This window comes from Hemicordylus capensis, chromosome 6, assembly GCF_027244095.1.
Source record: "Hemicordylus capensis ecotype Gifberg chromosome 6, rHemCap1.1.pri, whole genome shotgun sequence".
Lineage (NCBI taxonomy): Eukaryota > Metazoa > Chordata > Lepidosauria > Squamata > Cordylidae > Hemicordylus > Hemicordylus capensis.
The window spans coordinates 120,939,380-120,966,191 of record NC_069662.1 but is presented as its reverse complement, the minus strand read 5'-3'; the positions used below and the strand labels follow the sequence as shown (position 1 = coordinate 120,966,191).

The following is a 26,812-nucleotide window of genomic DNA, read 5'->3' as shown; positions in this document are numbered from 1 at the left end:
ATAAATGAAACATTGGCCAAAGTGTTTCAGCTACTTCTAAGCCTTATTCAAATAGAACATTTTCTTATGCAATGCAATATATGTAAGCACATTCAAATGCCACATCTTCACTTGAATTTTCCGATTATAAAGCTGAGAGTTTCTTTTTTCTTTTCCTAGAATGATATTGGTTGGCGCAAAGAAGCAAAGCGTCTTCTCCTCATGATGACAGATCAGACTTCTCATCTGGCCCTTGACAGTAAATTAGCAGGGATAGTGATTCCTAATGATGGGAACTGCCATTTGAAAGATAACGTGTACATCAAAGCAACCAGTATGGTAAGGTGTATGTACTCATATATACTACTCATACAGTACTAGCTTTGGACTGTGGTTCCCAAAGTATAGGAAGATGCATCTGTGGGGGAAACATGGACTTTTGCTGAGTGAGATTCTGCCTTGCTCAAGCTGTTTTAGGGCTCGGATTGTTCAGGAAGGAGTATGCCAATCTCTTTACATACGAAGCTGCCTGTCTGACCTGCCGAGTCAGACTATTGGTCAGTCTGGCTCATTGTCTACACAGACTGGCAGTGGCTTCTCCAAGGTTGCAGGGAGGATTCTCTCTCAGTCCTATCTGGAGATGCCAGGGAGGAAACTTGGAACCTTCTGCATGCAAGCATGCAGATCCTCTTCCCAGTGGCCCTATCCCCTAAGGGGAATATCTTACAATGCTCACACATATAGTCTCCCATTCAAATACAAACCAGGGTAGACCCTGCTTAGCAAAGAGGACAATTCATGCTGGCTACCGCAAGACCAGCTCTCCTCCTTCCAGTGTGAGTAGCTGTGTGAACTGTGGACCTTGTGTTGGTTGGTGGGGAAGAGAAGGGGTTGTTGGTGAAGCGAGGCAACTCTTTTTTTTTCAGACTCTGTTGATTGACTGAGATTCATATATACTGCTGCATGGAAGACAAACCACCTGGAAAAGAAGTAGTAGGCTGCTCCTCTTAGCCCTTTTAACTACTGCTGCTTCTACAACTACAAGACTTCACAATGAGCTGCTCTGCCCCTTTTGTCCTTGATCTGCTTTATCAGGGCTGTGGTTTAGAATAACTGCTGTCATCCAAGCTATCCCCCTTATGCTTCCCCTTATGCATGCATCTCTTAAATATAATAACCCACGTGTTTGCAGCACTGAGAGAGAGCAGAAGAGGGGTTCCAGCAGAGTGGCTGGAGAACAGCAGTGTTGAAGTCTTTTTCCCCAGTCTTGCACATTTGAAGTGGGGAGGTAAAGGTGATTTTTACAAGCCCTGTTCAGAGTTGGAAAGAAACGGCTCTAAAAAGACCCCAGGAGGCACGTTTTCTTTAATTTTTTAATTTCTTTAAAAAAATTGTAGAACACCCCTCTCAAGCTGGGCCCAAACCAGTTCGGCCTCGAACTGAACTGGGGCCTAGCTCAACGTTCACAGAACCAAACTGGGCCCAGTTTGGTTAAATTCAAACTGAACTGGGCTTCCCAGTTCCATGCACACCCCTTTGTTGTGGCTCTATCTATAGCATCCGAGTAATCCAGGAGCTGTATTCCATAGGGATGTGCAGAACGTTCGAATGGTGAAACGTTCCAACTTGAACACCCTTTCGAGTGTTTTCAGCAAATAAAGGGCCTGATTTGAGCTCGGAGCAGAACAACCCCCTTTTGATGGAAATGTTTGAACATTCCAAGTGCCATTTTTGATGTCTGCTTTTCCCTTGCTGATTGGTTTTCTGGCACTGACTTCTGATTGGTTTGCAATCTCCTGGCTTCTTGCTTGGCTTATTATCATAATAATAATAATCTTTATTACGGTCGTTGACCAGCACAAACTTATTATCATACAAATCAACAACAAAAAAAATATTTATAGGCCACTTTCCAACAAAAGTTTCCTAAGTACTTTATATAGAGAAATAATAAATAAATAAGATGGCTCCCTGTCCCTGAAGGGCTCACAATCTAAAAAGAAACTCAAGATAGACACCAGGAACAGTCACTGGGGGTACTGTGCTGGGGGTGGAGAGGGGCAGTTACTCCCACCCTACTAAACAAAAAGAATCAGCACGTTAAAAAGGTGCCTCTTTGCCCAGTTAGCAGGGGTCAAGTGTTGTCATGGGCAACTTTGCCCCCGGGGGGGAGGGAGGAGGGGGAAACCCCAAATGGAGTGATTTTCAAAACGTATAGGGACTGGGAGGCAGAGAAAAGCCTTATAGTGTACCTCTCTTGAAGAGGATACATCAGGATGGAAGGAGGAAGGTTTGATTTTGTGGTTCTCTGAACACTGAGTATAATATGCTGTGCTAGTGCTGCTATACCTATCTGGTTTTGCTGGATCTTACCTCAGATTGACAAAGGCAGAATTTGGGTGCCTTCCTTCCTTGAGTTGAGGTTTGTTTTGTTTGTGTGATAGTATGGTGAGAAATGGACAGTGGCAGCTGTGTGTGAGAGTGAGTGAGTGAGAGATAGAGAGAGCGCTTGGTAATTTCTGTGATGAGCTCCATGTCTGACCTTGAGACTAACTTGTCTTGTACTTACTGCTCTGGTCTATTCTGCAATCTTCATTGCAAAGTGTGGCTGAAGTTGCTCTAGTTGAACTTATGGCTATGCTTCCTGCTAAGGGTGCTGCTGTGGCAGCTGTTGCAATGCTAGGAAGTCACATCCCTATGGAATACAGTTCCTGGAATACTCTGATGCTATAGATAGAGCCACAGTATAGGGTGTGCATGGAACTGGGAAGCCCAGTTCAGTTCGAATTGAACCAAACTGGGCCCAGTTTGATTCTGTGAACATTGAACCAGGCCCCAGTTGAGCTCGAGGCCGAACCAGTTTGGGCCCAGCTTGAGAGGGGTGTTCTACAGTTTAAAAAAATTAAAGAAAATGTGCCTCCAGGGGTCCTGCTGCAGGTCTTTTTAGTGCTGTTTCAGCCCTCTTCCTGCTCACAATGGCCATTTGCATGCCCAGGCATGCAAATGGCCAGCACAGTCATGTTGTGGCCTTCAAAATGGCCACCGCAAGCAGGGAGAGGGCTGAAAAGGCACGAAAATTGGCTAAAATAGCCCAAAAGAGACTGGGGGAGGCTGGCAGGGGGAGGAACCATTGGCCACCTTGCTCTCGGCAGTACTGGAGGCTGTCGGACTCAGTGGTCAGTTTTTTCTTTAAAAAAATTTTTTTTAACTTGTAGAACCCCCAAGCCAGCCCAGGGGTTTCAGCTCGAGGCTGAACCAAACAAGGCCTGCTTTGGCTCAAGGGCAGGCCATCGAACCAGCCTGGTTCGACGGTGAACCAGCTCAACTTCGAGCTGGTTCGCACATCCCTACATGTTCTTAGATCAGGCCCACTGGAATCAAACACCATGCTTGTAGAGTTGAGCAGTTGTTTTAATCCTCCAAATCTTGCTCCCTTTATGATCCTTTTCATTCTTAAGGTAGAGTGTGGAAAAGGGTGTATAGCTACCCAGTGTTTGATACTCTTTATTTTTCTTATAAGAATACTGTTTGAATATACGTATACCTATATTATATTATCTTTGAAAGCTCTTTTTAATACAAATATTCAGAATTTCCTTTTTAATTTTTTTCTCTTGTTAACTTGGCATTTTTAATAGAAATGGTTCTTTTTCATTTTTATCTGTACTTATGAAACATAAGGTTGCCTCTTTATTCAGTTACCAAATTATGTGTGCTGAAAAGTGAGGGAAGAGGTTGCTGTCCTTTTTTCATTTTCCCAATTAGTATTGCCCGATATTTCTGAATACTTTTGCTGTATCTTTCCTCTATCCACTCCTTAATTTGAAAAATTAAAATTATATTTTAAAAAAACAAAAAAACACAAATCTTGCTCCCAAAATGAATGGGGAAAGGAGAGCTGCAAGGGTGCAGATGCTCTACCTAGGTAACATACAAGAGGAGGATTCTTTCCAGCAAATTAGTTTGTGGTAAGAAGCCAGCAACCATCTGCAAGCAATGGACTTGGCACTGAAATTGAATCAGCAACAAAGCATTAACAGCAGCTTATGATTACAGTATTGTGTTACTGCATAAATTCTGTAGAAGCCTAATAGCTAATACAGATTAGTGTTAAAGTCTGCCTGTTTGTTGAAGCTGACAGCTGCCTTGACATGTGATTGTGAAAAGATGGAATATAAATAATTTTAAAATGTTCTGTAAAACCTGTAGAAAGCAATTAGCTCGCGTTATGATTTCCATAATGAATTCTGCTCAAGTGTCAACTTCCTCTCCCCCACCCACCCCCACCCCCGTTGAGTCACACAACTGGAGTTATATTCCCTTTGAAAAGTATTCAGAAACTACGGATTGTGCAGATTTCAGGAGCCACCTGCAGTGGGAATATCACACGTATTGTGAAGGCACTGCACTGGCTGCCAGTCTGTTTCCAGGTACAATTCAAAGTGCTGGTTGTTACCTCTAAAGCCCTACTTTAGACCTTAGGGACCGCCTGCTTGCAGCTGGATCTACTCACCTGACTAGGTCAGCTGTGAGGGCTCTGCTTTACATGTCAAGCCAACTCCAGCTGAAACTCATTTGTTGCACATGCAGGACAGAGACTTCTTGGTGACTGCTCCCAGGCTACAGAACTTGATCTCAGTTGAAATCCACATGGCTCCCTCTCTCACAGTATTTTGTAGGAGGTTGAAGACTGCTCTTTTTATCTAGACTTTTGCCAAATGAGTTGCCCCCTGCTTTCTTTTTAAGTTGTAGCTCTGTCTGTTTTATTGAGGATGTTTTAGCTGATGTTTTTTATTGTGTGCTTTTAACTTGCTGTTCACCGCCCTGGGGTCTTGGAATAAAGGGGTGTGTGTGTGTGTGATTTATATATAAATACATTATTTATTTACATATAAATAAAATTATACAGACACACACACACACAATTAAAGAAATTGGGATCAATGAACTGTGCCACATTGGCTAAAGGGTGGGGTTTCCCCCACAAAATCTGCATGGCTAAAGGATACCTGTGGCTTTCCCTAGCTCCGCATCTAGCCAAGCTATATTTTTTAGTGCTGGTAAACCTACTCACAGGTATGTGTTTAATGGTATGAGCTGTAGTCCCAGACTGAGACTGCTGTCACTCATTTAATATAGGGTGATTCCAGTATGAATGAAAGCTGTAGAGAAGAAGAAAAGAGCAGTCCAGTGAAGGGAAGGGGATGTACAGTATGTCTTCCTTGACCTACTTGACACACCTACAAAGAGAGAGACACTCACAATAGTCACAAGAACATGTAGTTCCTTGTGCCTGCATTCTTTTCTGTACTGCTATATCCTCTATTATAACGATGGGTTAAAGACCCCATCACTGTCTTTCCAAAATGGAAAATTCTCCTTTACCTTGTTTTTCCATGCTAAATTGTTTCTAAAACTCATTGGTCAATACAATTCAATTAATAGATGCCAATGCAATATTAGGCAAACTTGGCAGTTTCCAAGTTGTATAATTTTTCAGATGAAAAATCCCTAGAAAGTGTGTGAGAAACAACAGATACGTTTTATTGATTTATTGAGAATTACAATAAAAGTATTTTCTTTCCACACAGAGCTCTGAATCTGTTTCAGTAGAACATTTAAACCTTATTGATTTTTCTTCCCTAAAGAAATATTTATTGGCTATTTGAAAAACGTTTGAGATACAGCATGGAAAATTGATATGGTGCAGGATTTTTTCTGTTACATACATAGGTCAAATAACATGCCAAATCATATCATAATCTGTTTAAAACATCAGAAAAAGTTGCATAGGAAAATTTTCTGAGATACAATGTTATGCAAATGAGAAAAAAGTTTCATAGAAAATACAAAATTTTCTGGAAAACCCACATCTCTGCATCCAGTCGACCAAGTTAGGGCAAGTTAACAAATTATGTTAATCTTATGGCATCTTGTGAACCACATAACCAATTTAAACCAAATTTGCTGCAGCTGTAGGGACACACAGGGACACCTCAATGGTTTAGTTTATGATGATGGCATCCACCCCAATTCAAGATGGTGGACATTTGAGGCACAAGAGATCTAACTTGTGGACCCTGATTTGCACCAAATTTAGTCCAGTTGTAGAGATAGTGAAAGGAAAGTAGGCTGGTTAGTTCTTCCTAGAACAACTCATTAATTTCTTACCACGTTTCAGTTTTTCCCCTCTGTGTGGCTGTCTTCCCCCTCTCTGTGTTCTCCCTCCTCAACCTCTTATACAAATTCTAAAACAAACAACAATGGTACATGTGCCACTGGTGCATCTGTCTTCAGGTCAAAATGCAACCTGGTAGGGAATCCCTTCTGACCCACCCATGGAAACTAATGTGTTACATTACTGCAGATCATTAGCTTTTACTGTATCAGACAAAGACTCCAAAATGGCATCCAAGCTGAGAAGCAATGATGTACCTAATCATGGCAGTTGGCTGTATGAACTTATGGCTGAATAATACATTACTCTGTGGTATATATTAACTCCCTGTGCTGCATACCTGTGCAATTGAAAACATTCTTTTTTTAGGTATATACTGTGTATGTTTTCCTGTATGTCTGTGCAACTGAAAATGTGATGTGATCATTACAGATAGACTGTAGGCTGATACTCAAGTTTGCAGCCTTATTTATTACATTTTTGACCCCCTGTTTATGTCTACATTTATGAGTTGCCTTGATTAGAAATGTGCAAGGTGACTTACAAAAGTAAGTTATCTTTGCAGTGTGGTTGCTGCCAGAACAGGAACTATAGAAGCATTCAGAGTAACTTTGTGTGTGTTAAGTTTCTTGTTCACTTTTAACCTAGATAACACCATTATTATGAAATTTATCCCTTTTGTGACTTACAGGAACACCCTTCACTTGGTCAACTTTCTGAAAAACTCATAGACAACAATATTAATGTAATATTTGCAGTCCAAGGAATCCAATTTCACTGGTATAAGGTATTTTTAAATCACAGATTGTTTTCTAAAAGCAGTGCTTACTTACATTGGCAGTATAACTGAGAATAGAACACTGTTCTTTTATAGGACCTTCTGCCTCTGCTGCCTGGTACTATGGCAAGACAGATAGAATCACAAGCAACAAATCTCAGTGATTTAGTGGTAGAAGCTTACGAGGTATTTGCTTTTGAAGTTTTTGTACAATTGTGAACTTGTATTTCTTATTTCTTTAATATTGATTTTTGAATAAACAACTAGTAAAATGAATATACAAAGGGCTCCAAATACAGCTTCACTATAGTAAAATGGCCAGAGTGTTCATATATGTTCGTAATCCCATCCTCCTGTTTTGTAAGTAAATGTGCTAAAGTAGCTTTTATAATAGTAAAGATAATTCAAAACAAGTTTAGAAAAAAGCTGCGATACAGTGAGGCCAGTGTTACTTTTTTAGTTTTGACTGACTTTCTCACTCTTCTGGTTTCTCTTTCATTTATTTTTGTCCTGCAAGAAAGAAGTAGTTCCAAATCCTCCACCAGTTTCTAAGAACTTTCAGCGCACAAAAATTATATATTGATTGGCATATGATGCACATTTGCTTTTGATAAGATGACACCACAAGCTAGCCAGGATTGTATTATTGCTCTAAAATACACATTATTGTTCTGTGGGCCAGTGTATGTATTCAGAATAATCATGGGTTGTAGCCCTCTTCCATTTAAGACTGCATGATGGGGTGCACAGGTTTGTTTGATGCTGCCCTTTATTAACAAAGTCCTTGGGTGTAGAAAACTAGAACATCATATTGAGGAGTGGGGGAGAGAATAGAACCACAGTGGAGCATCCTGATTAGTACTCTTCTCCATTGATGGAAGCTCTTTCCACGAGAACAAAGGGAGCAGTCCATCCATGCAAGGACCGCTGCATCAGCACAACTCTTCTTTCTTTCACAAAAAGGACTTGCTGTTGCTGCATCACTATAGGTATGGGTGCTACTACCCACTGGAACATGGGAAGCTGCCTTATACAGAGTCAGACCATTGGTCCATCTAGTTCGGTATTCTCTACTCTGAAAATGGCTCACCAAGGTTTCAGGCAGGAGTCATTCCCAGCCCTACCTAGAGATGCTAGGAATTGAACCTGGGGCTTTCTGCCTTCAGAGCAGATGCTCTACCTCTGAGCTACGTCCTCATCCCCATATTGATGTCAATTCATCACTCCATGCTCCCAGCAAGAGGAGCAGCTACTGCACATTTGCTGTCATGGCAGCTTAGTTTCTTCTTGTATTAACTACCACAACTGTTTTCCTACCCGGTATTATCTGGCATCACTTGCCAGAAGAATACAAGGAAGCTGAAGATCAAGGGAAAGTAATTGCCATCAAAGAGAACAAGGAGGAAAAATTGCTAGAACAGTGACTTCCTTGCTCTCTCTCTAATCAAGTTAAGTAAGCTGCCACAGTGGTAGGTGGGTGGTACTCTCCCTGCTGGCTGCTCATTGGGCAAGACAGGGCTGGAAGGAGACATCCTAGCTGCTTATTGTAATTTGCTTTTGGAACCAAGTTCCACTACAAGTGCATGGAAGCTTCTGTACACATGGTGCCTCACTGCATTTACAAGAATGTGTGAAATAGCCCTATGGTATTGGAATAGAATGTTGGATTTTCATAAATACTGAATCACACAACTGTGTTACTAGCTAGAAACACATACGTGGCTCTCCTCCTCTCTAGGATTACTAGTTCCCCTGGCATGGTGTACAATGGAGTCTTTTGTGTAGAAAACAATTCATTCTTTTATTCAGAGAGACAGACAAGCTTTCTCATTTCAGTTAAATCCACTGAGTCAAGTATGCTAGTGCTTTTTGGATACTAATGTGTAGAATGTATTGGCATTCAGTGAGATGGAATTCTTTTGTTTGTTGTTTCAGAAGCTGCTCTCTGAAGTGAAAATTCAGGTGGATAACCCAATCCAAGATATAAATGTCAAAGTTACTGCAATCTGCCCTGATGGAAGTAGAAAAATGGGCTTAGAGGGATGCAAAAATGTGAAATCCACAACTGAAGTATGAGCATTCCTCTTTTCACAAAGGAGATGAAATATTTTTAAATGTTTTTAGAATAGCCTTTCAGTTTATCTTTTTGTGGATTGAGAAACTGATTTCTGTCGGTCCCAGAAACTCTGCATTGCTCTTTTTTAGAGTTTTATTTTAAATTTAAATCCAATAATAAAAAATTCTGCTCATGGATGTTAATAAGCTTAGTAGCTGCCTAAAGGTTTGTAGAATTTATTTGTGTTTCCAGAGTCAAGACATTCTGTCTGCTCATGTTTTGCATCACAGCTCTCATCAACAGAAATATTTGAACAGCAAGTGGAAAGGCATGCATTTATTTCAGGTAGATAACCACATGTGGATACTTCATTTTAAAGAGCACTCATCTTCTCTAATGTATGTTCTTCAGAGCAATTCTGACACACATTATTTCAATTTCCTTTTATTCTTATGCATGGGCTGGTTCAAACGAAGAGCATCTTCTACTTGCAATAATGTTGGTCAACAGCAAGAATGTGCCTGCCCCTACATCACTTTGCTGATGCAACCTCGACACATCCTTTAATTGCATGTGAGGAATGTTCATTTGAATTACCCCTTACCATACCTAATGGCTCAGTGGGGAAATGACTTGATTATCAAGCTATATGTTGCCGGTTCGAATCTCCACTGGTATGTTTCCCAGACTATGGGAAACCCCTATATCGGGTAGGGATGTGCAGAACCGGTCCGGTGGTCCGCAGTCCTACAGTTAATGGACTGGTCCGGGACTGGATGAGATGATGTCTTTCAGCATCTTCCTATATCGCTGCTGCCCAATATTAGGGGTGTGCACAGAACCGCCTGGCCCGGTTCGGTTTGAGGCCGGACGAGCCTCGAACAGAACCGGGCCAGTTCGGTCCGGCCCCCACCCCCCGGTCAGGTCCATGAACTTTAATTTTTTTTAAAACTTAAAATGAGTACCTGTAGCCCCTTCAGAGGGGCTTGCTGTAGTCATGGGGGGGCGTGTGGGTTCTCTCTCCCCCCGCCAGCCTTACTCATCACCGCCGTAACTGGGTAAGCAAAGTCTTTTTGGCCCTTTCGGGCCTCCGTATAAGCGAGTGGCCGCCATCTTGGCGTCCACTGCACATGTGCAAATGCCCTTTGCGCATGTGCGGCGGCTGCCAAAATGACAGCCGCTCTCTTGTACGGAGGCCTGAAAGGGCCAAAAAGGCTTTGCTTACCCGGCCACGGTGGTGATGAGGAAGGACGGTGGGGGGAGATGGAACCCATGCGGAACCCCCCCCCCCCGGTGGCTACAGAAAGCCCCCCCCCCCGAAGGGGCTACAGGTACTTGTTTTAAGCTTAAAAAAATTAAAGTTCATGGACCGGACCGGTGGGTGGGGTTCGATGGGGGCCGGACCGAACTGGCCCGGTTCTGTTCGAGGCTGGTCCGGCCTCGAACCGGGCCAGGCGGTTCTGTGCACACCCCTAATATCGGGCAGCAGCGATATAGGAAGATGCTGAAAGGCAGCATCTCATACTGTGTAGGATGAGGCAATGGTAAACCTCTCCTGTATTCTACCAAAGACAACCACAGGGCTCTGTAGTCACCAGGAATCAAAACTGACTCAACAGCACACTTTACTTTACCTATAGACCAGCGATTCTTTACTATAGACCAGCGATTCCAGTGAACACGCCTTACATATATTAAAGGATGTGCTGAGATGACATCAGCACATACTTTAATGATGGGGCAGACATGTTCTTGCCACAGCCCCGACATTCTCACATGTAGCAGCTGCTGTCCATTTGAACCGGCCCCCGTGTCTAACATTCCATGGGTGCTGCAAATGTTACACATTGAACTCTTGGTTACCAGCTTCCCTTGTTGTGCAAGGGAATAACAAGCAGATGCATAGTGTTTCTCTGCTAAAACAAGGAAGACTTCACAGATTGAGGCATTCTTATGAAATCACAGTGCATGCCAATAGTGGGTTTGAGACATTAGAATGCATTTCCAAACCATGACTGTGATCATCAGAAGCAGCAGTTTATGCACAATTAAAGGTGCCACATGTGCAGTTCCTTTGAAATTTTGCCATGGCAGCTTCCACTTTCACAGAGGAAACCCACTTTTAAAAACAAACAGTAGCTTGTTGCAAGTTCTTTCTCAGGAACTGTATTTTCTTAAAAGCACCCACTGCACACACGGTTACACTCACATATAAAATAAATTACTTTCTTTGATGGTGACCCCAGGGCCAAGACATGACATTAATTGCATTGTTTGGTCCTTTGTATTAGTTTTTTAAAAAAATGTAAACAGCATCCATGGGGTACCCCACTCCAGATTAAGACTACAGTGTGGGGATAGGGATTTTAATCCTGCCATGATCCCAATCCTGACTTGGGAGCCCAGAAGCATTGTTTGCATAGGTAGGTTTGGTTTCCAGTATGGCCCTCAGTGCAGCTGGTTGTGTGAAGATTGCAAAGTGTCATTTTCCATGCATACACTTACTTGGAAACTGCTTCTGTAGAAGTAGCTTCCCCATGCAGCTGGTAAACTGCTATCATTCTGTAACAATGTGCAAATTCTTGGCATTTTTTCCTACCCACACATTATATTGATGTAGAGAGGAAAGTCACTTAGAAAGCTGCCTTAAGAGAGATGTAAGATTTAGCAAGCACGTATTCTGAACTGATGGTATGACTTATCTCATGCATAATGGTGGCCAAAACCATGAATGTTGTTGCAGATGGCTTTTCCCTCTGAAACCAATGTTTTAAAAAGCAAACACATTTGGAAATAGCTTCCATTTTCCTACAGTTCAATAAAAGTTCCAATAAAAGGGCTGTTTTTTGACATGCTTTATATTTTGTCCAAATATTTTTTTAAACAGGTGCTTTTCAACATATCAATTGCCATGAAAGGATGCGGTACAACGGAAGGAAGAAAATACGTTGTGCTAAAACCCCTTGGTTTCAATGAATCTACCAGAGTTAATATAAACAAAAGATGTGCTTGTCGGTGTGAAGACACCATGGACCACAAAAGGATATGCATTGACAAGCCCTCTCAGGATGCCGAAACTTCTAACTGCAAGGGCAATATCTGTAGTTTCAATGATGAATTCTCTTTAGAGCAGTGCAAGATGCAAAAGAGTCATCCATTCTGCAGTGGTCAAGGAGACTGTGTAGATGGGAAATGTGTCTGTCACACAACCAGACTTGGAACTATATATGGCAAATACTGTGAAAAGGATGACTTTTCCTGCCCATATCACTTTGGAAACTTGTGTGCTGGTAAGCTCCAGAATTTCTCTTTATTCAGCCACTAAGCTTTTAGTTAGATTTGTAACTGGTTAAATCCTTAAGGCCCAGCCTGGGTAATACTACTACTAATTATTTTGTTGGTTTTCCCTCCATCTTAACCTCAAGGGATTCTGATGCAGCTGCAATAACAATTGACAATATGCAAAAGACTAAAATCTCCATCAAACTAAAATTGAAATACATCCTTAGATACCTAACACAATATGCTCTAAGCAACAGAGAAAACTCCAGTCATTTAACATTTCATGCAGTTTGAATTTAAAAAGCTAATCAGGAAAAATCTTCCTAAAAATAGCAGGCCAATCCTCTACATGTTTACTTAGAAGTCAGTCTCACTGAATTCAGTGCCTTGCTCCCAGGCATGTGTGCACAGGATTGCAGTCTTACTGTTTAGAGTGTCTTGACCTTTGGCAGCACTTCAAAACAATCATACACTAGACAGTTGTCCAGGAAGGTCACCTGGCCATGAAGTCCTTCAACAGCACTCTTGACAAAATTTCATCTAATCTTCTCCAGAAGCTCCTGCTGTGGGGAGTCCTGAGGAAGGTATGTTTACACCAGATGCCGAAATGGCCACATATTTGATGCCTGTTATGGACACTAAAGGTGACTTGGCTCTTTCTCACCTATATTTTGAGGAAGGTTTGCTCGTCACCCTTATCTGTGGCTCTTTGTCACTTGGTGACAAAAACAAGGTTGCCAACTTGTAGCTAATAATAATTTAATAATAAACTTCATTTGTTAGCCAACCCATAACAAATTGTCCTCTGGGCAGCTCACAACACAGTACCAAAACATCAATTAAAAACACATAGCCCATGAAATCACAACACACCAAAAAGGAAATAAACAAAATACAATACAATTTTAAAACTTTTTAAAAGTCAGTCTTAAAAATCAAAATTTAAAAGTCCTGAGTGAACAAAAAGGTATTTACCTGGTGGCTAAAAGAACAAAGTGATGAAGCCAGGTGAACCTCACTGGGGAGGCTGTTCCATACATGGGGTACAACCACCGAAAAGGCCCTCTCCCTAGTTGCCACCCATCTCACCTCATTTGACAGGGCACTCAGAGCAGGGCCTCTGAAGATGACCATAAAGTCTGAGTTGGGACATATGGGGCAAGGCGCTCTCTCAGGTAACCCAGTCCCAAGCCATTTAGGGCTTTAAATGTTAAAACCAGCACTTGGAATTGGGCCCAGAAACTGACTGGGAGTCAGTGCAGCTGACGAAGCAATGGTGTAATATGATCAAAACATCCAGTCCCAGTTAATAATATTGCAGCCCTATTTTGTACCAGCTGCAGTTTCTGGACTATTTTCAAAGGCAGCCCCACATACAGTGCATTGCAGTAATCCAAGCCAGAGGTTACCAAAGCATGAATCTCCATCACAGTTTTTAGAAAGCGTGTTAAATCCTGGCTTTTTACCCAGGCTTTTATATGATTGTCTCTACTGTTGCTGCTATGTATTTTGTACAGTTTTTATGCTTGTATTTTAAATCTTTTTAGTCAGATTTGTTTTATATTTTAGCTTAATATTTTAATTGTGTTGTTTTTATAGTCTTGTTTTTAAATTTTTGTGTAAACCACCTTGGGGTTGTTTTGGAGAAAAGCGGTATACAAATTTGACAATAGATAAATAGATAGATAAATAGATAGATAAATAGATAACTGTGGCCAAGCTATCTCTATTCAGGTAAGATTGCAGTTGGCATATCATCCAAAGCTGATAAAAGCTGCTCTGAGCCACAGTGGCCACTTGAGCCTCTAATGACAATGCTGGGTCAATGAGCACCCTCTAACTGCATACCTGGACTTTCAGGGGGAGTGCAACCCCACCTAGAACATCATTCACCCAGGCAGAGGAACCACCAACCAACAGTACGTCTGTCTTGTCTCAGCTTGTTCACTCTCATCCAGTCCATTACTACATCCAGGCACTGATTCAGGACAGTCACCGCCTCACTTGCATCTGATGAAAAGAAGAGATACAACTGAGTGTCATCTGCATACTGATGACACCTCAGGCCAAATCTCCGGATGACCCCTTCCAACGGCTTCATGTAGATGTTAAACAGCATAGGGGAAAGAATGGAACCCGGAGGTTCCCCAAAGCATAACTGCCAAGGCTTTGAGCAGTAATCCCCCAGCACCACCTTTTGGAAATGTGCCTTGAGGTAGGAGCGGAACCATCTCCAAGCAGTGCCTCCAACTTGGCCAGCCGATCCAAAAGGAATACATGGTCAATGGTATCAAAAGCTGCTGAGAGATCCAAGAGAATTAAGAGGGTTGCACTCCTCCCACCCCCAACCCCCGCCCCCACATAGGTCATCCTAAAGGGTGACCAAAAAAGTTTCTGTTCCAAAGTCAGGCCTGAAGCCTGATTGAAATGGGTCTAGATAGTCCGTTTCCTCCAAGAGTGTCTGGAGCTGGTTAGCCACGACACTCTCAAGCACCTTGCCCAGGAAGGGAATATAGGCCACCAGCCTATAATTGTTTATATCCTCTGGGTTTCTTTAGACTGGGTTTCTTTAGGAGTGGTTAAATAATAGCTTCCTTCAATGGAGCTGGGACCATTCCCCTTATCGATGAGGCATTTAGAACCTGTTGGATCCAGCTAAAAATTCACTCCCTGCTAAATGTAATAAGCCATGAAGGGCAAGGATCAAGCATGCACATGGTCGACCAGACTTGACTAAACACCTTGTCCGCATCCTCGGGTACCAATAATTGTTACTCTGGACACCTCTCCCAATGACACTGCATCGACTCATGGCGAATGTGAGCTACTTTACCCTCAAAGTGCTGTGCAAATACGTCAGAGTTTTCCTTCACATACATTCCAGCTGTCTCTCAGTTTGCTTCATTGCCCTCAGCTCAGGTGTATACCAAGGTGGGAGAGGGCACTTGGGAGTGATTGTATCAACTGCCCAAGCTATCTTTCCATTCCAGAGAGCAACTAGAGCTTCAAGAGCACCTGCCATACCAGCTGGCCCCCAGAGCCCTCAGGGTCCGTTGGTCCATCAGTCGCTGGGGGTAGACCATTTTAATAGGTTACCCACCCACACAGAGTGATGTAGCCCCTGACACTCTAAACATCAGAAGGAACATCTGACCATGACAAGGGCATAGATGACAAATCCCTCCCCCTTTTTCAAATCACCATCCTCCTGTCCAGTTGAAAAAACCAGAACCAACACCAATTTATGTTATCAGCATGCACCTCTCTCTCTCTCAAAAAAAGGCAGAATAGAGCTCATAGTTCACACTTACAGTCGTTATTTAACTGTCCTGCTGTCCTCAAAAAAAAAAAAGTCAGTTTTTCTGACTTCAAGAATTATCCCCCACAGTGACAGACCTTTGGTGACGCCTTTGGTGTCTTCACCTGCAATCGGGTATCAGGAAGGTTCTCTATAATGGAAGGCATAGCATTTGAAGGGCCTCCTGCCAAGTGATTTTCCTGGCCAGCTATTATGTGTCTGTACTCATATTCAAATTATTCCCCAAGAGCAACAGTTACAATTCAGCAGTCTTATCATCCTTGTTAATTCCCACAACAGTCTATGAAATAGGTCAGTATTGTTTCAGTTTTAGAAATGAAAAACAGGTTGAGTGATAGTAGCTTGCTCTAAGCCCACCCAGTGGATCCATGACTGAGTTTTTCTTGGTCCATGTCTACTAAATGGTTTGGGACCGGGTTACCTGAGAGAGCACCTCACCCCATATATCTCGACTAGGACCTTAAGATTTTCTTTGGAGTCCCTGCTCCAAGTGCCCCTGCCAAATGAGGGGCCCCTGCAACAAGAGAGAAAACTACCTTTTGGTGGTTGTACTCCATTTGTGGAATAGCCCCTCCCCCTCAAGGTTCACCTGGCTTCATCACTTTGTTCTTTTAGATGCCAGGTAAAGACCTTTTTGTTCACTTAGGCCTTTTAAATGTTGATTTTTAATCTGCCTTTTAAAAGTCAGATTAAAACTGACTTTTAAAAAGTTATTAAATTGTTTTGTATTGTATTTTTTGTGGGGGAAGGGATGTTGTGATTTCATGGGTTATGTGTTTTAACTTGATGTTTTAATGCTATGTTGTAAGCCACCAAGAGAATAATTTGTTATGGGGCCTGAAACCTTTGGAGAGCTGCTGCCAGTTAGTGTAGAAGATGCTGACCTAGATAAATTAATGGCCTGATTCAGTGTAAAGCAGCTTCATATATTCCATATGTAAGGCACCCACAAGCACCCATAAAGGCAAAAATGCTCTCCTGCTGTTACCTCCTCACCGTCACCCCACTAAGGAGCTAGCATTCAGTGGCATACTGCCTTGAAACAGGGAAGTCCAAGAATGTATAACCCACATTTCACAGCAGAATCAAAGATAATCTTAAAACAACACTAAAATCGCAGCATGAAGATATTAGTTAAAATATGCAAGCTATAGCAAAAATAGCATGCCTTAAAATAAAAAGCACAGCTCTGAGCAAAATTTTCATCTCAGCAGACAGAAGCCCCCAAACCTCTTTGGAATAGCCACACTTTCACAGCCTACCCGAAGTCACACATAGATGAAAATCAGACATAGACATCTATGCAGCCAAACAGTCCTCCTTCAGGAAGGCATTCCAAAGCCTCAGTGCTACAGTTGAAAAGGTGCTTTATCTTGTTCCCACAGCATCAATGGTGCTGGGACACAGAGCATGGCCACGAAATTGATCTCTGTGCTCAGGTAAGTTATCCAAAACCCTAGGCTTTTTAGGGTTTTAAATACCTAAAGCAGCATTTTGAATGGCGCAAAACCAAAACAAAACACCATTTAAAATGAAATAAAATCAGAGTTACATGCTTCAATGCACTGGCCCCAGTTAACAAATCTGGCAGCCACATTTTTGACCAATTTTTGTTTCTGAACCATCTTCAGAGGCTTCCCTATGTAGTGCATGTTAAATGCAATCTAACCTGGATGTAACTGCAGAAATGGCATTGACCTGGTGTCCTCCAGGCAACGATGCAGCTGACATGCCAGCCAAAGCCTTTGTGAAAGGTACTTCCAGCTTACACGACCACCTGACCATCCAGGAGTACCCCCAAGCTGCAAACATGATTCTTCTAGGAAGGGATGTACATCTAATTCCTGGTCACCAGAACTCTCAGTCCAACAGTGAGGCTGCAGCTCCACAGCGGCAAACCAGCCTATTGAGCCACCCAGAAAAATGAGGTTGAGGGAGTGACTGTTCCCTTATCCCCATTTTCTTTGCTTGTGTATCAAGCTGGCACACTAGGGGCGGGGGATTCCCATAATGCACCGCGCACTGAATCATGTCAGTGCATCCCAGCACCCTGATCCCTGGAGCTGCTGGGAGAGCCACCGCTCATCTGGTTAGGTGATCCGCCTGCCCAGGGAAGGGGAAAAGACTGTCTGCAGGGAAGGCAGGTGAAACCAGTCTTCCCCGCAGCCCGCCCGCAAGCCCTTCTCTGTAATTGTGAAAAGAGGCTCACTACCTCTGGATTAAGCTTCTCAGCTTGTTCACCTAAATTTAGTCAGTCACTGGCCCCAGACACCAGTTTAGGTTTTCTCTTGCCTCCCTAGGACCTGATGGAAAAGAAAGTGAGGGTCTCATTGGTGAATTGATGACATTGTAGCCCAGATCTCTGGATGATCTTATTCAGCAGTGTCATGTAGCTGTTGCATAATGTGGAGGATTAGGTAAACCTTGCAGCACTCTGCAAGTGAACAGCCATGGGGTGAAGCAACAGACTTCCAGCACTACCTTCTGAGACCTACCATCCAGGAAAGCCTGGAGTCATTTCAGTACAGCACCCCTCAGGCCTATAACTGCAAGGTGGCTCAGAAAGAACCCAGAAGGTTTTATTTGGCTATTGTTGCTGTTGGTAAGTTTACCCTTCATGAATTTGTGTAATCCCTTTCTTAGAAAATTTCTAAAGTTTTCTAAGCTTGTGGCCATCATATATCTTACATATTGCATGAATAAGTACCTTCTTTTCTTTATCCTGAATCTACTGTCCATCAATTCATGGGCCTCCTTTACTAAATGGTTGTCAAAACACCCAGAATTTTTAATTATGACCCACATATGTGCATGGGTCAGAAAATACTTGGTTTTCAGTGTTATTGAAAAAGCAAATGCATGAATTTGTTTCCCACCCACTCACCCTAGCCTTGGTATTGCAGCCAAATCAAATATATTTTTCATCTCACAAGTATTTTCTTCTTGACAAACACTTTTAATGGCTTCACTGAGAAATATGGGAAGACACTGTGTTTGAAAATTCCTCTGAATGGGTTCTGCCTAGTGAAGTATCATTTCAGAATCCATATAAGATATGGAAGAGAAGAACCCTCCCTAGTGAGTAACATGGTCAAGTCTTACTCGCTCATTCTTTCCTCTTGCAGGCAATGGTGAATGTGAAGTTGGCAAATGCAAATGCTTTGGTGGCTGGGAAGGTGATCGTTGCCAATGTTCGTTGTCACTACAAAAGCACTGCATGAATTCAAATGGCCAGATCTGCAGTGGAAGAGGAACATGTGTGTGTGGCAAATGCAAGTGCACTGATCCCAGCACCTTTGGACACTTGTGTGAATTTTGCCCTACTTGCAGGGCATCTTGCAGTGAAAAGTGGTATGTTTCTTGTGGCTTAATATTTAGGAACCTAGAAGATATGGGAGCAGCCCAATCCACCATAAAGTGTTTGCCCTGCTTCTTGTAGGCCTTTGCTCTCTGTTAAGTCCCATTCCTTTTTCTCTTGCAAATACTGCAGTGAGAAAGTGGTAAGGCACCAGTTTATGGTTCATTTTTAACATTGGATGGTCTCGTCTTTTAAGCAGCCTTGAACCTACTACTATAAGATTATGAAAACAAATTTAAGATCCCCAGTTGGCTTGTTACTACTACTACTACTACTACTACTACAAATATTTATATATTGCTTTTCAACAAAGCTGGTAGAGCTTTATGGCCAGAGGGCAAAAATACACTAAAGGACCTGTTCTATTTCACTTTGCTTTACAGGAATTGTGTGCCCTGTCCTCGCACCAATTTGTCTCGAATCACACTTGACCAATGCAAAACCACATGCGCTTACAGGATGCATTATAATGAACAACCTTCAGGTAAGTTTTAAAAAAAAAAACCAGCCATGAATTATCTCTAGACCTGTAATAATTCTTCTTCATGAAACATTTCTTTATCCTCTACTGTTGGATTTGCATATGTGGTTCTTGATACAGGACCTCATAGCTTAAATATGTGTCCTCACTATCAGCAAATGGTGAATTGTGAAATGTAGTCAAAGCAGTATATTTTTGATATCGCATTTTTCTTCTTCTGTCCATCCTTCCACTTGCATTTTGTCAGAATTGTGCTCAGAAAGGTCTTGGTTACACCACAATCGGACTGATTTTTCAGGGTTTTTGTGATGAATATTCACATGGGATGAAGTCCTAGAAATGAAGTACCGTTGCTCAGACTGTTTCTTGTTTAATAGATGGTTTTCTTTGCTCTAGCTAGTATTTATGTTTTCATGCAGGAATTAAAAGACAAATCCCTTTTCTCTGGGGAAAGTGGAACATCAATAAGAACAGGAAATGTAATTGGCAGACATTTCTAGACCCTTGAGAAATTAATTCTATTAATGACGAAACCAGTTTGAGTAATGTGAGAAGAAATATTTCTATAAGCCTGATATTGCTATCTGTATGTAGTGTTTCTCCATATAAGGCTACCATATTCTACATTAGCAGGCAGGAGCAAGTGAAGTAGAATCTACATCTGAAAACAATTTTGTTTTTAAACTTGAGGGAGTTCTTTCTGCTGTATGCAGGGGCATAACTATAATAGGGCAAGGGGAGACAGTTGTCTGGGGGCCCACTGCTCCCCCCCCCCGAGGCAAGTCACATGACTGACTCCCTCAGCCGCGCACCCGCCCGGGCTTCCTTCAGTTGTATTCATCCTCCAAAATTGATGTGAGTGTTAAGACCTGGAGCTACCAGAACAGCATGCCTTTCTCTAGTACCACATTCTAAGGCCCTGTTACAAATTTTGCCACCACTGAAGACAAGGGTTTCATCCACTAGAAACAGTGCTGTCTTGGTGGTGGCCCTAATTTTGTGGAATTCCTTCCCAGGGGAAGCTCACTAGATCTATGTCCACTGGCAATCAAATTGCATCCTCTTCAAATTTCCAGGACATAAATTGAATCTTTGTTCTCTACACAGCCCAAGCGAGCAGGTTATTGGGCTACCATTGCATGAATGTGTGCATTGGTGGTAATTGGCTCTCAGTCCACCTAGTTTAGGCAGCTGGCACCCTGTCCAGGACTGAGGACCACATTGCTATCACATCTTGAAGCCAAGAAGGATCTTTGAATAATGAGATTTTAAGAAACTCTGCTTTGTACAAGAGCTTTAGTAGCCTGACCCAGCTTAAAAGCTGCTCTGGAGTACATGATCTGAAGACTGTCATTCCTGTTTTCAAATAATTGAGGGGCAAACTTAACTTTAATGCAAATTGAGCATTTAATCAGATGTAGTTTTATGTTAAGGGTGATCATAAATGGAAATTGGAATTTCAACACTTTTGTTTTTCGTTAGAATTTTTTATTTAAAGAATAAAGAGAAAAGGAAAGAACATAGTTACATTGTCATCTCTTGAACTTCCAGATTACTATGATTGTATTTAGAGTATTACAAATAGCAATCCAGAAAAATTTCTTCCACCCAATTACCAACCCTTATCCCATAAAAAGTTAAGGCAAACATAAAAATGTAAATAATATAAATCAAACATCATTATCAAGAAAAGCCAAGTCTTGGGTGTGGGTGATAACCTTGTGAAATATTAAAATTTATAAAAGGTTCCCAGGTTAACGCAAATGATTCATCTGAGTTATAGCGCAAGTAGGCTGTAACATTAGCCATTGAAGTGTATTCCGATAATTTTAGTAGCCATTTGTCCAGAGTCGTAGTTATCTGTAATCGCCAATTAGCAGCATAGAGGATCCTAGCAGTAGTAATCATATTTAAAGATAGTTCTGTATATTTAGAGGGTATGCTAGGTTTAGTCACATTTAGGAAAAAGAGCTCTGGTAAATAAGGGAAATTTATATTTAAGATTTGCTGCATCTTATAGTGAATTTTTTTCCCCAAAATTGTTGAGCTTTAGTACAAGTCCACCACATATGATAAAATGTCCCCGCGTGGTGTTTACATTTCCAACAGTCTCCTGGATAATTTCTATCCATCTTATTAATAGTCACCGAGGTATTGTACCAGCGAAAAAGCATTTTGTACCAGTTTTCTCTTAAATTGCTGTTTGCAGTGAATTTAATGTTCGTCTTCCACTGATATTCCCATTCTTGAATGACAATTGTTTTATTTAAATTTTGCAATGGAATTTCAACACTTTCATATGTTTTCTTTATTTACTTATTTTGTATATTGTACACCATCCCAAACCCATGTCTCTGGGCAGTTTACAACAAATATAAAACAAGTTAAAACAAACATTAAAACAGTTTGAAACCACAATTCTAGTTAAAACATTTAGGTGAATAAGTGTGTCTTAAGAGTCTTGAAAACTGTCAGAGATGGGGAGGTTCTTATTTCAACAGGGAGTTCATTCCAAAGTTTCGAGAAAGCAACAGAGAAGGCCCATCCCTGAATAGCCACCAAACGAACTAGTGGCAATTGAAGATGGACCTCTCTGGATGCTCTCTATGGGTAGTGGAACTTATAATGAAGAAGACATGCTAAAGGCCATAGGAAGTTACTTTGGTCAAGTAGATACAGCACTAAAATGTATAGTCAGGAGAACATGAGCTAATTTTTCTTTGAACTCAACAAAGTCACTTTTTCCTTGCCTTGTCCTTGGTTTTCTATGTAAGTTAGGATGCTAGCAGCAGCAACACAAGATTCTAAATTCAGTTGATTCTTTTTATTTGCTGTTTCACTATACATATCAGTGATGGCATAGCTGCAGATCTTCCTAATTTAATGCTCTTTCCTTTATTTCAGTCCTTTTTAAAGAATAAGTTGACCATGCAGAATGATGATTCCATTTAATTATTTATCAATGTAGATAATCAAATGGAATCAGGGGCGGAGCCTCCATTGTGTGGACAGGTCCTCACAAACGTTTGTTAGATGCTTCTGCCAGCACTAGGTTCCCAGCCTGGCTGGCAATGCATATTTCTGCCTTTCCAGACAGGGAAGGCACTCTAGCCATGCTGCAAATCTGGTGCTGGCTGAAGCGCCTTGCAAATGGCTCTGCACGGCTCTGTTTCCACATATGGCCATGCCCCTGTGCCTGACGTCAGATGCAGGGGGTATGGCTAGGGCAGCATTGCATCCAGGTCCCCAGGAAGCTTCCTATGTACCTGAATGGAATAATTCTGAATGGGCATCTTATTAAATATTAAAGTTGTGCAGTAGAGTTAGTCCATCAGACATTGACTGTATCAGAAAATGTCAGATTAATTCCAACCCAACTTTCGTATATGCTAGTGTATCGGAAATGTCGGAATGAATTTTCACTTGTGTTGGATTTCTGTCGGAATTGTCAGATACATCGGAATTTTAAAAAGCTGTTTTAGGGCTTCTAGAAGCCAAGCAAAATGTTGCCCTAGCAACTGCCTTATCGGGAACAGTGCGGGAAGAGCTCTGCAGTGACAAACCAAGCTGTCCATTTGCAATCCATTATGTCAAATAGTCTGATTCTTCTTTTCCAGTCACAATGTTTCTGGGGAGGGACACAGATCCCTTTATTATTCCTGCTCAAGTGCCAAAAAGGGAGTACTGCTCCTTTAATAAGATGGCAAGGAGCAATTTCCTCCAAATAAGGCATGCTCTATGGTCTTATTCCTGTATTTTCCTGCATTTTTTGTAACTTTCTGCCATGAAGCAGAAGTTATAATGGTAATTTTGTTACTTTAATACAGGCCTGCATTTTTCCTGCATTCCTGCATTTTTTGTAACTTTCTGCCATGAAGCAGAAGTTATAATGGTAATTTTGTTACTTTAATACAGGCCTGCTCAACATAGACCCCTCCCCAGCTGTTTTTGGATTACAGCTCCCATAATTCCCAGCCACAGTAGCCAATAGCCAGGGAATATGGGAATTGTAGGCTAACACCTGCAGGAGGGAAGTAGAGCTGCCCTACTTTAGCATATGAGGAGTGGTGTGAGGTGTGTTAACTTTATGGCAGGGGCCATTGCAATAATATACAGTTTGCATATTTTACAATATACACTTCGCATATTTTCTTCTTCCTTGCAGAATGCGATTCTGATGACCCTAGCCACTTTAGAATCTTTTTTATCATCTTTATAGTTACGTTTCTGATTGGACTGCTGAATGTGCTTATAATCCGTCAGATAATTCTGCAGTGGAACAACAACAAAATTAAATCTTCAGCTGATTATAGAGTATCCTCAACAAAAAAGGTAACTGTTAGTCAGAGAGCCATAATGTTATGTTTTTCTTGAATATAAAATGCTAGTTGTTGTTGGATGTTCTGACCAGTTATATCTTTTCCTTCAAGGATAAGATGTTCTTACCTACTGTTTGTACAAAAACAGTAACCTACAGACGCGATAAGCCTGAAGAAATAAACATCAACATCAGCAAGTTACAAGTAAATGAAACTTTCAAATGCAACTCCTGAAGACAGACTGCTTTCTTCAGAGTTTTGTTTTCACAAGTCAAGAAGCTTTTTTGAAAGGTCTTGTCTGATCCTTTGGGGTTTATGGGTTAAAATACTGTAATGAAAAACTGACTTGAAAGCCTAGTTGCATAGCATGACTAGGTTTCAATAGAGCTGCTCCGTTTTGAAAGACAAAAGTGCACAAACTACTGATTAACAAACTAGCCTAGTTAAGCTGAAATCTTGGACTGGCGGCATTTCAGTCCCATTTGATACTAATAGGACCAAGTTGGTTTCAGTTGGGATTATTGGGGCATAACTGGGCTTTCTGTCAGTCTACAACACTACTTTGCATCCTAGCACTTTAATGTTTTATAACTTATTTAGTTTTGGAATAGAGTTGTGTGGCAGAAGCACTGATCTCACTTTAGAGATAGCTAACACAAATTTTGAGCTACCGCCAAGGTTCCTGAACTTTGTTATGAAAATTTTTGCTGGCATAAGTCAAATGTCAGTACTCCTGCTCAGCAGGTATCAGCAGGACTTTGTTCTAGGGTACACAATTGAGACAAAGACCCACCTCACACCTTCAGAACCACTGCTCTGTGTGATTGAGCAAATCACATGATAGAACTGTTGACTATGGTATTTTTCAGACAGCACTACATAAAACTCCAAGACGGCACATATTCGGCCTCTACTTCTATAGTTACTAATTATTCTGATCTTGTTTTCTTTGAGGTCTTTCTAAAATTGGATAGAATTGTTTCTTTAAAAAGACTGGAATAAACAAGGACTTGATTACTACTGTATTTAAAGCTAACATTTTGTAGCAATTTTATAGAATTTATTCATATATGGTTGAGAATACATTTAAAACATTCCACTCAATTTGACTAGTTTTTATATGATTGGATATACTGTATTAGCACTGGAAAGTGTAAGAAGGCAAGAACATGAGAAGATGACAATTGGGTAATGAAAGAATGGGTGACCACTCATAGCATTAAAAATATACATTGTCGAATTAATCAGATTCCTTAAAGTCTCTGTAATCCTGGACATAAGATTTAGAATATTATTTTTAAAAAGCCTGACCCAGCTGCTCCATGCCTTCATGTAGCTCACACCCTGATTCTGCAATGGCATTAGAAGCTCTGTGAGATGCCCTTGATATTGGATTGAATGGGACAGTCTGTACATGTTGATATACTGCCCTTTGTGACCTCATGGATCTTTTGATCAGAATTCAAAGTTATTTATTTTATGGAGGTATTGGAAGTGTGTTCCACTTCAGTGCACCAACTGCACAATCATAGCACTTTTAGGATTAGAATGTATGTCTCTTTCTGAAGCAACTGGTCTTCTGGTAGCAAGTATGAATTGCCCCTTTTGCGAAGCACTCTGGTTTGCATTTGAATGAGAGACTACGTGTATGAGCACTGTAAGATATTCCTGTTAGGGGATGGGGCTCCTCTGGGAAGAGCACCTGCATGCTTGCATGCAAAAGGTTCCAAGTTCCTTCCCTGGCATCTCCAACATAGGGTTGAGAGAGACTCCTGCCTGCAACTTGGGAGAAGCTGCTGCCAGTCTGTGTAGACAATATTGAGCTAGATGGACCAATGGCCTGACTTGGTATAAAGCAGCTTCCTATGTTCCTGTGTAACTTATTTCTTTGTTTTGTGTTTTCAATTTTTCTCTTTTGCTTTGCACACTTCTGAAAAAAGGTACCCCAATTAGGCAAAATGAAACATTACCTTAACCTATCATTAATTGGTGGGCTTAAAGCAGGAAGTGAACCAGAAGTGACCCATTTAAGGTCCTAAAGCTTGGTGGTGGGGGGAGAATTAACATTTCTCCTCCACCTGTTCCATTTTCATGCTGAAAATCCCCTCCAAAGTTGTTATCTCCACAAATCCCTGCTTCAGAGGACGATTCTTAACACAATCACCACAGAGAGGGAGAGTGTTAAGCTCCTCTCATCATGCTCCCTGCTCCTCTTCCAAATCAGGGTTCCCCATGGCTGTTTAGGGGCTTGAAAGAACCACTTTCTGCATTAAGCCCATCTGTTAAGGACAGTTTTAACAGATGTGTTAAAACACTAAAGTGTCAAAACACTAAACTATCACTGTGTCCTCAGTGTCAAAACACTAAAACTATCACTATGAAAATCATAATGCCTATTTCTTCATAGAGATGCATCAGGTTTTTCTTCTGTTTGCTGTGCCATGATCTGTTTTCATATGTAAGTTACTATATAATTTAAACAGAAAATAGTTCTTAATTTGAAATGTATATTTTGCAGTGATTTCAGATATTTTTGTTTTTAGTGTATTTCATGTGTACTGTCTTTTGTAAAAACAAATTTGGATGAGTCTCATGTTACTAATTCAGTGTTTAATATGTAGAATCTTTCTAGGAAAGAGAGCGGTTTGGAATACAATTGTAATTTCTCATGGTTTGTTTATAATCTTTTAAACACAGTGAAATAAATCACTGCCATAAAGTCGGTTAACTTTCTATGTATTTTGTTTTACAGTGTATTTTAGAATATATGACTAACTTTAATTTCATTTTATTTATTTGTCACTTTAGTATATTGTGAGATAGTTTTATTTTTCTATGAGAGCTGCAATAACTATGACTTAGCATTAAATTATTGCAACATTATTGTACTTGGTCTCAAACATGAAAAATAATTCCTGTCTCTAATCCACTGTTGGAAAGTTTATATTTGCAATAATATTGAAAGAAAAATTTGAATGTATGTCTTTCTGAATAATTCACATGCTTATAAAATTTTCTTTAAAAAATAAATTACTTTTTGAATAAAGACAATTTCAGCCTTA

At 41.0% G+C, this 26,812-nt stretch overlaps 1 protein-coding gene across 3 annotated transcripts in view; it reads left to right on the top strand.

Moving 5' to 3' along the window:
* Window positions 1-26,812, top strand: part of ITGB8 (integrin subunit beta 8) — a 71,582-nt gene extending 44,770 nt beyond the window's left edge. For 2 of the 3 annotated variants that reach the window (XM_053263483.1, XM_053263482.1), the window contains exons 6-14: window positions 160-318; window positions 6,849-6,944; window positions 7,032-7,121; window positions 8,871-9,005; window positions 11,879-12,281; window positions 18,718-18,943; window positions 19,334-19,434; window positions 23,597-23,763; window positions 23,862-26,812. In XM_053263483.1, the coding sequence (XP_053119458.1) occupies window positions 160-318; window positions 6,849-6,944; window positions 7,032-7,121; window positions 8,871-9,005; window positions 11,879-12,281; window positions 18,718-18,943; window positions 19,334-19,434; window positions 23,597-23,763; window positions 23,862-23,984 (1,500 nt within the window). In that variant the 3' untranslated portion in view covers window positions 23,985-26,812. The remainder of the gene's footprint in view (window positions 1-159; window positions 319-6,848; window positions 6,945-7,031; window positions 7,122-8,870; window positions 9,006-11,878; window positions 12,282-18,717; window positions 18,944-19,333; window positions 19,435-23,596; window positions 23,764-23,861) is intronic. The other variant, XM_053263484.1, reaches the window with a different exon arrangement.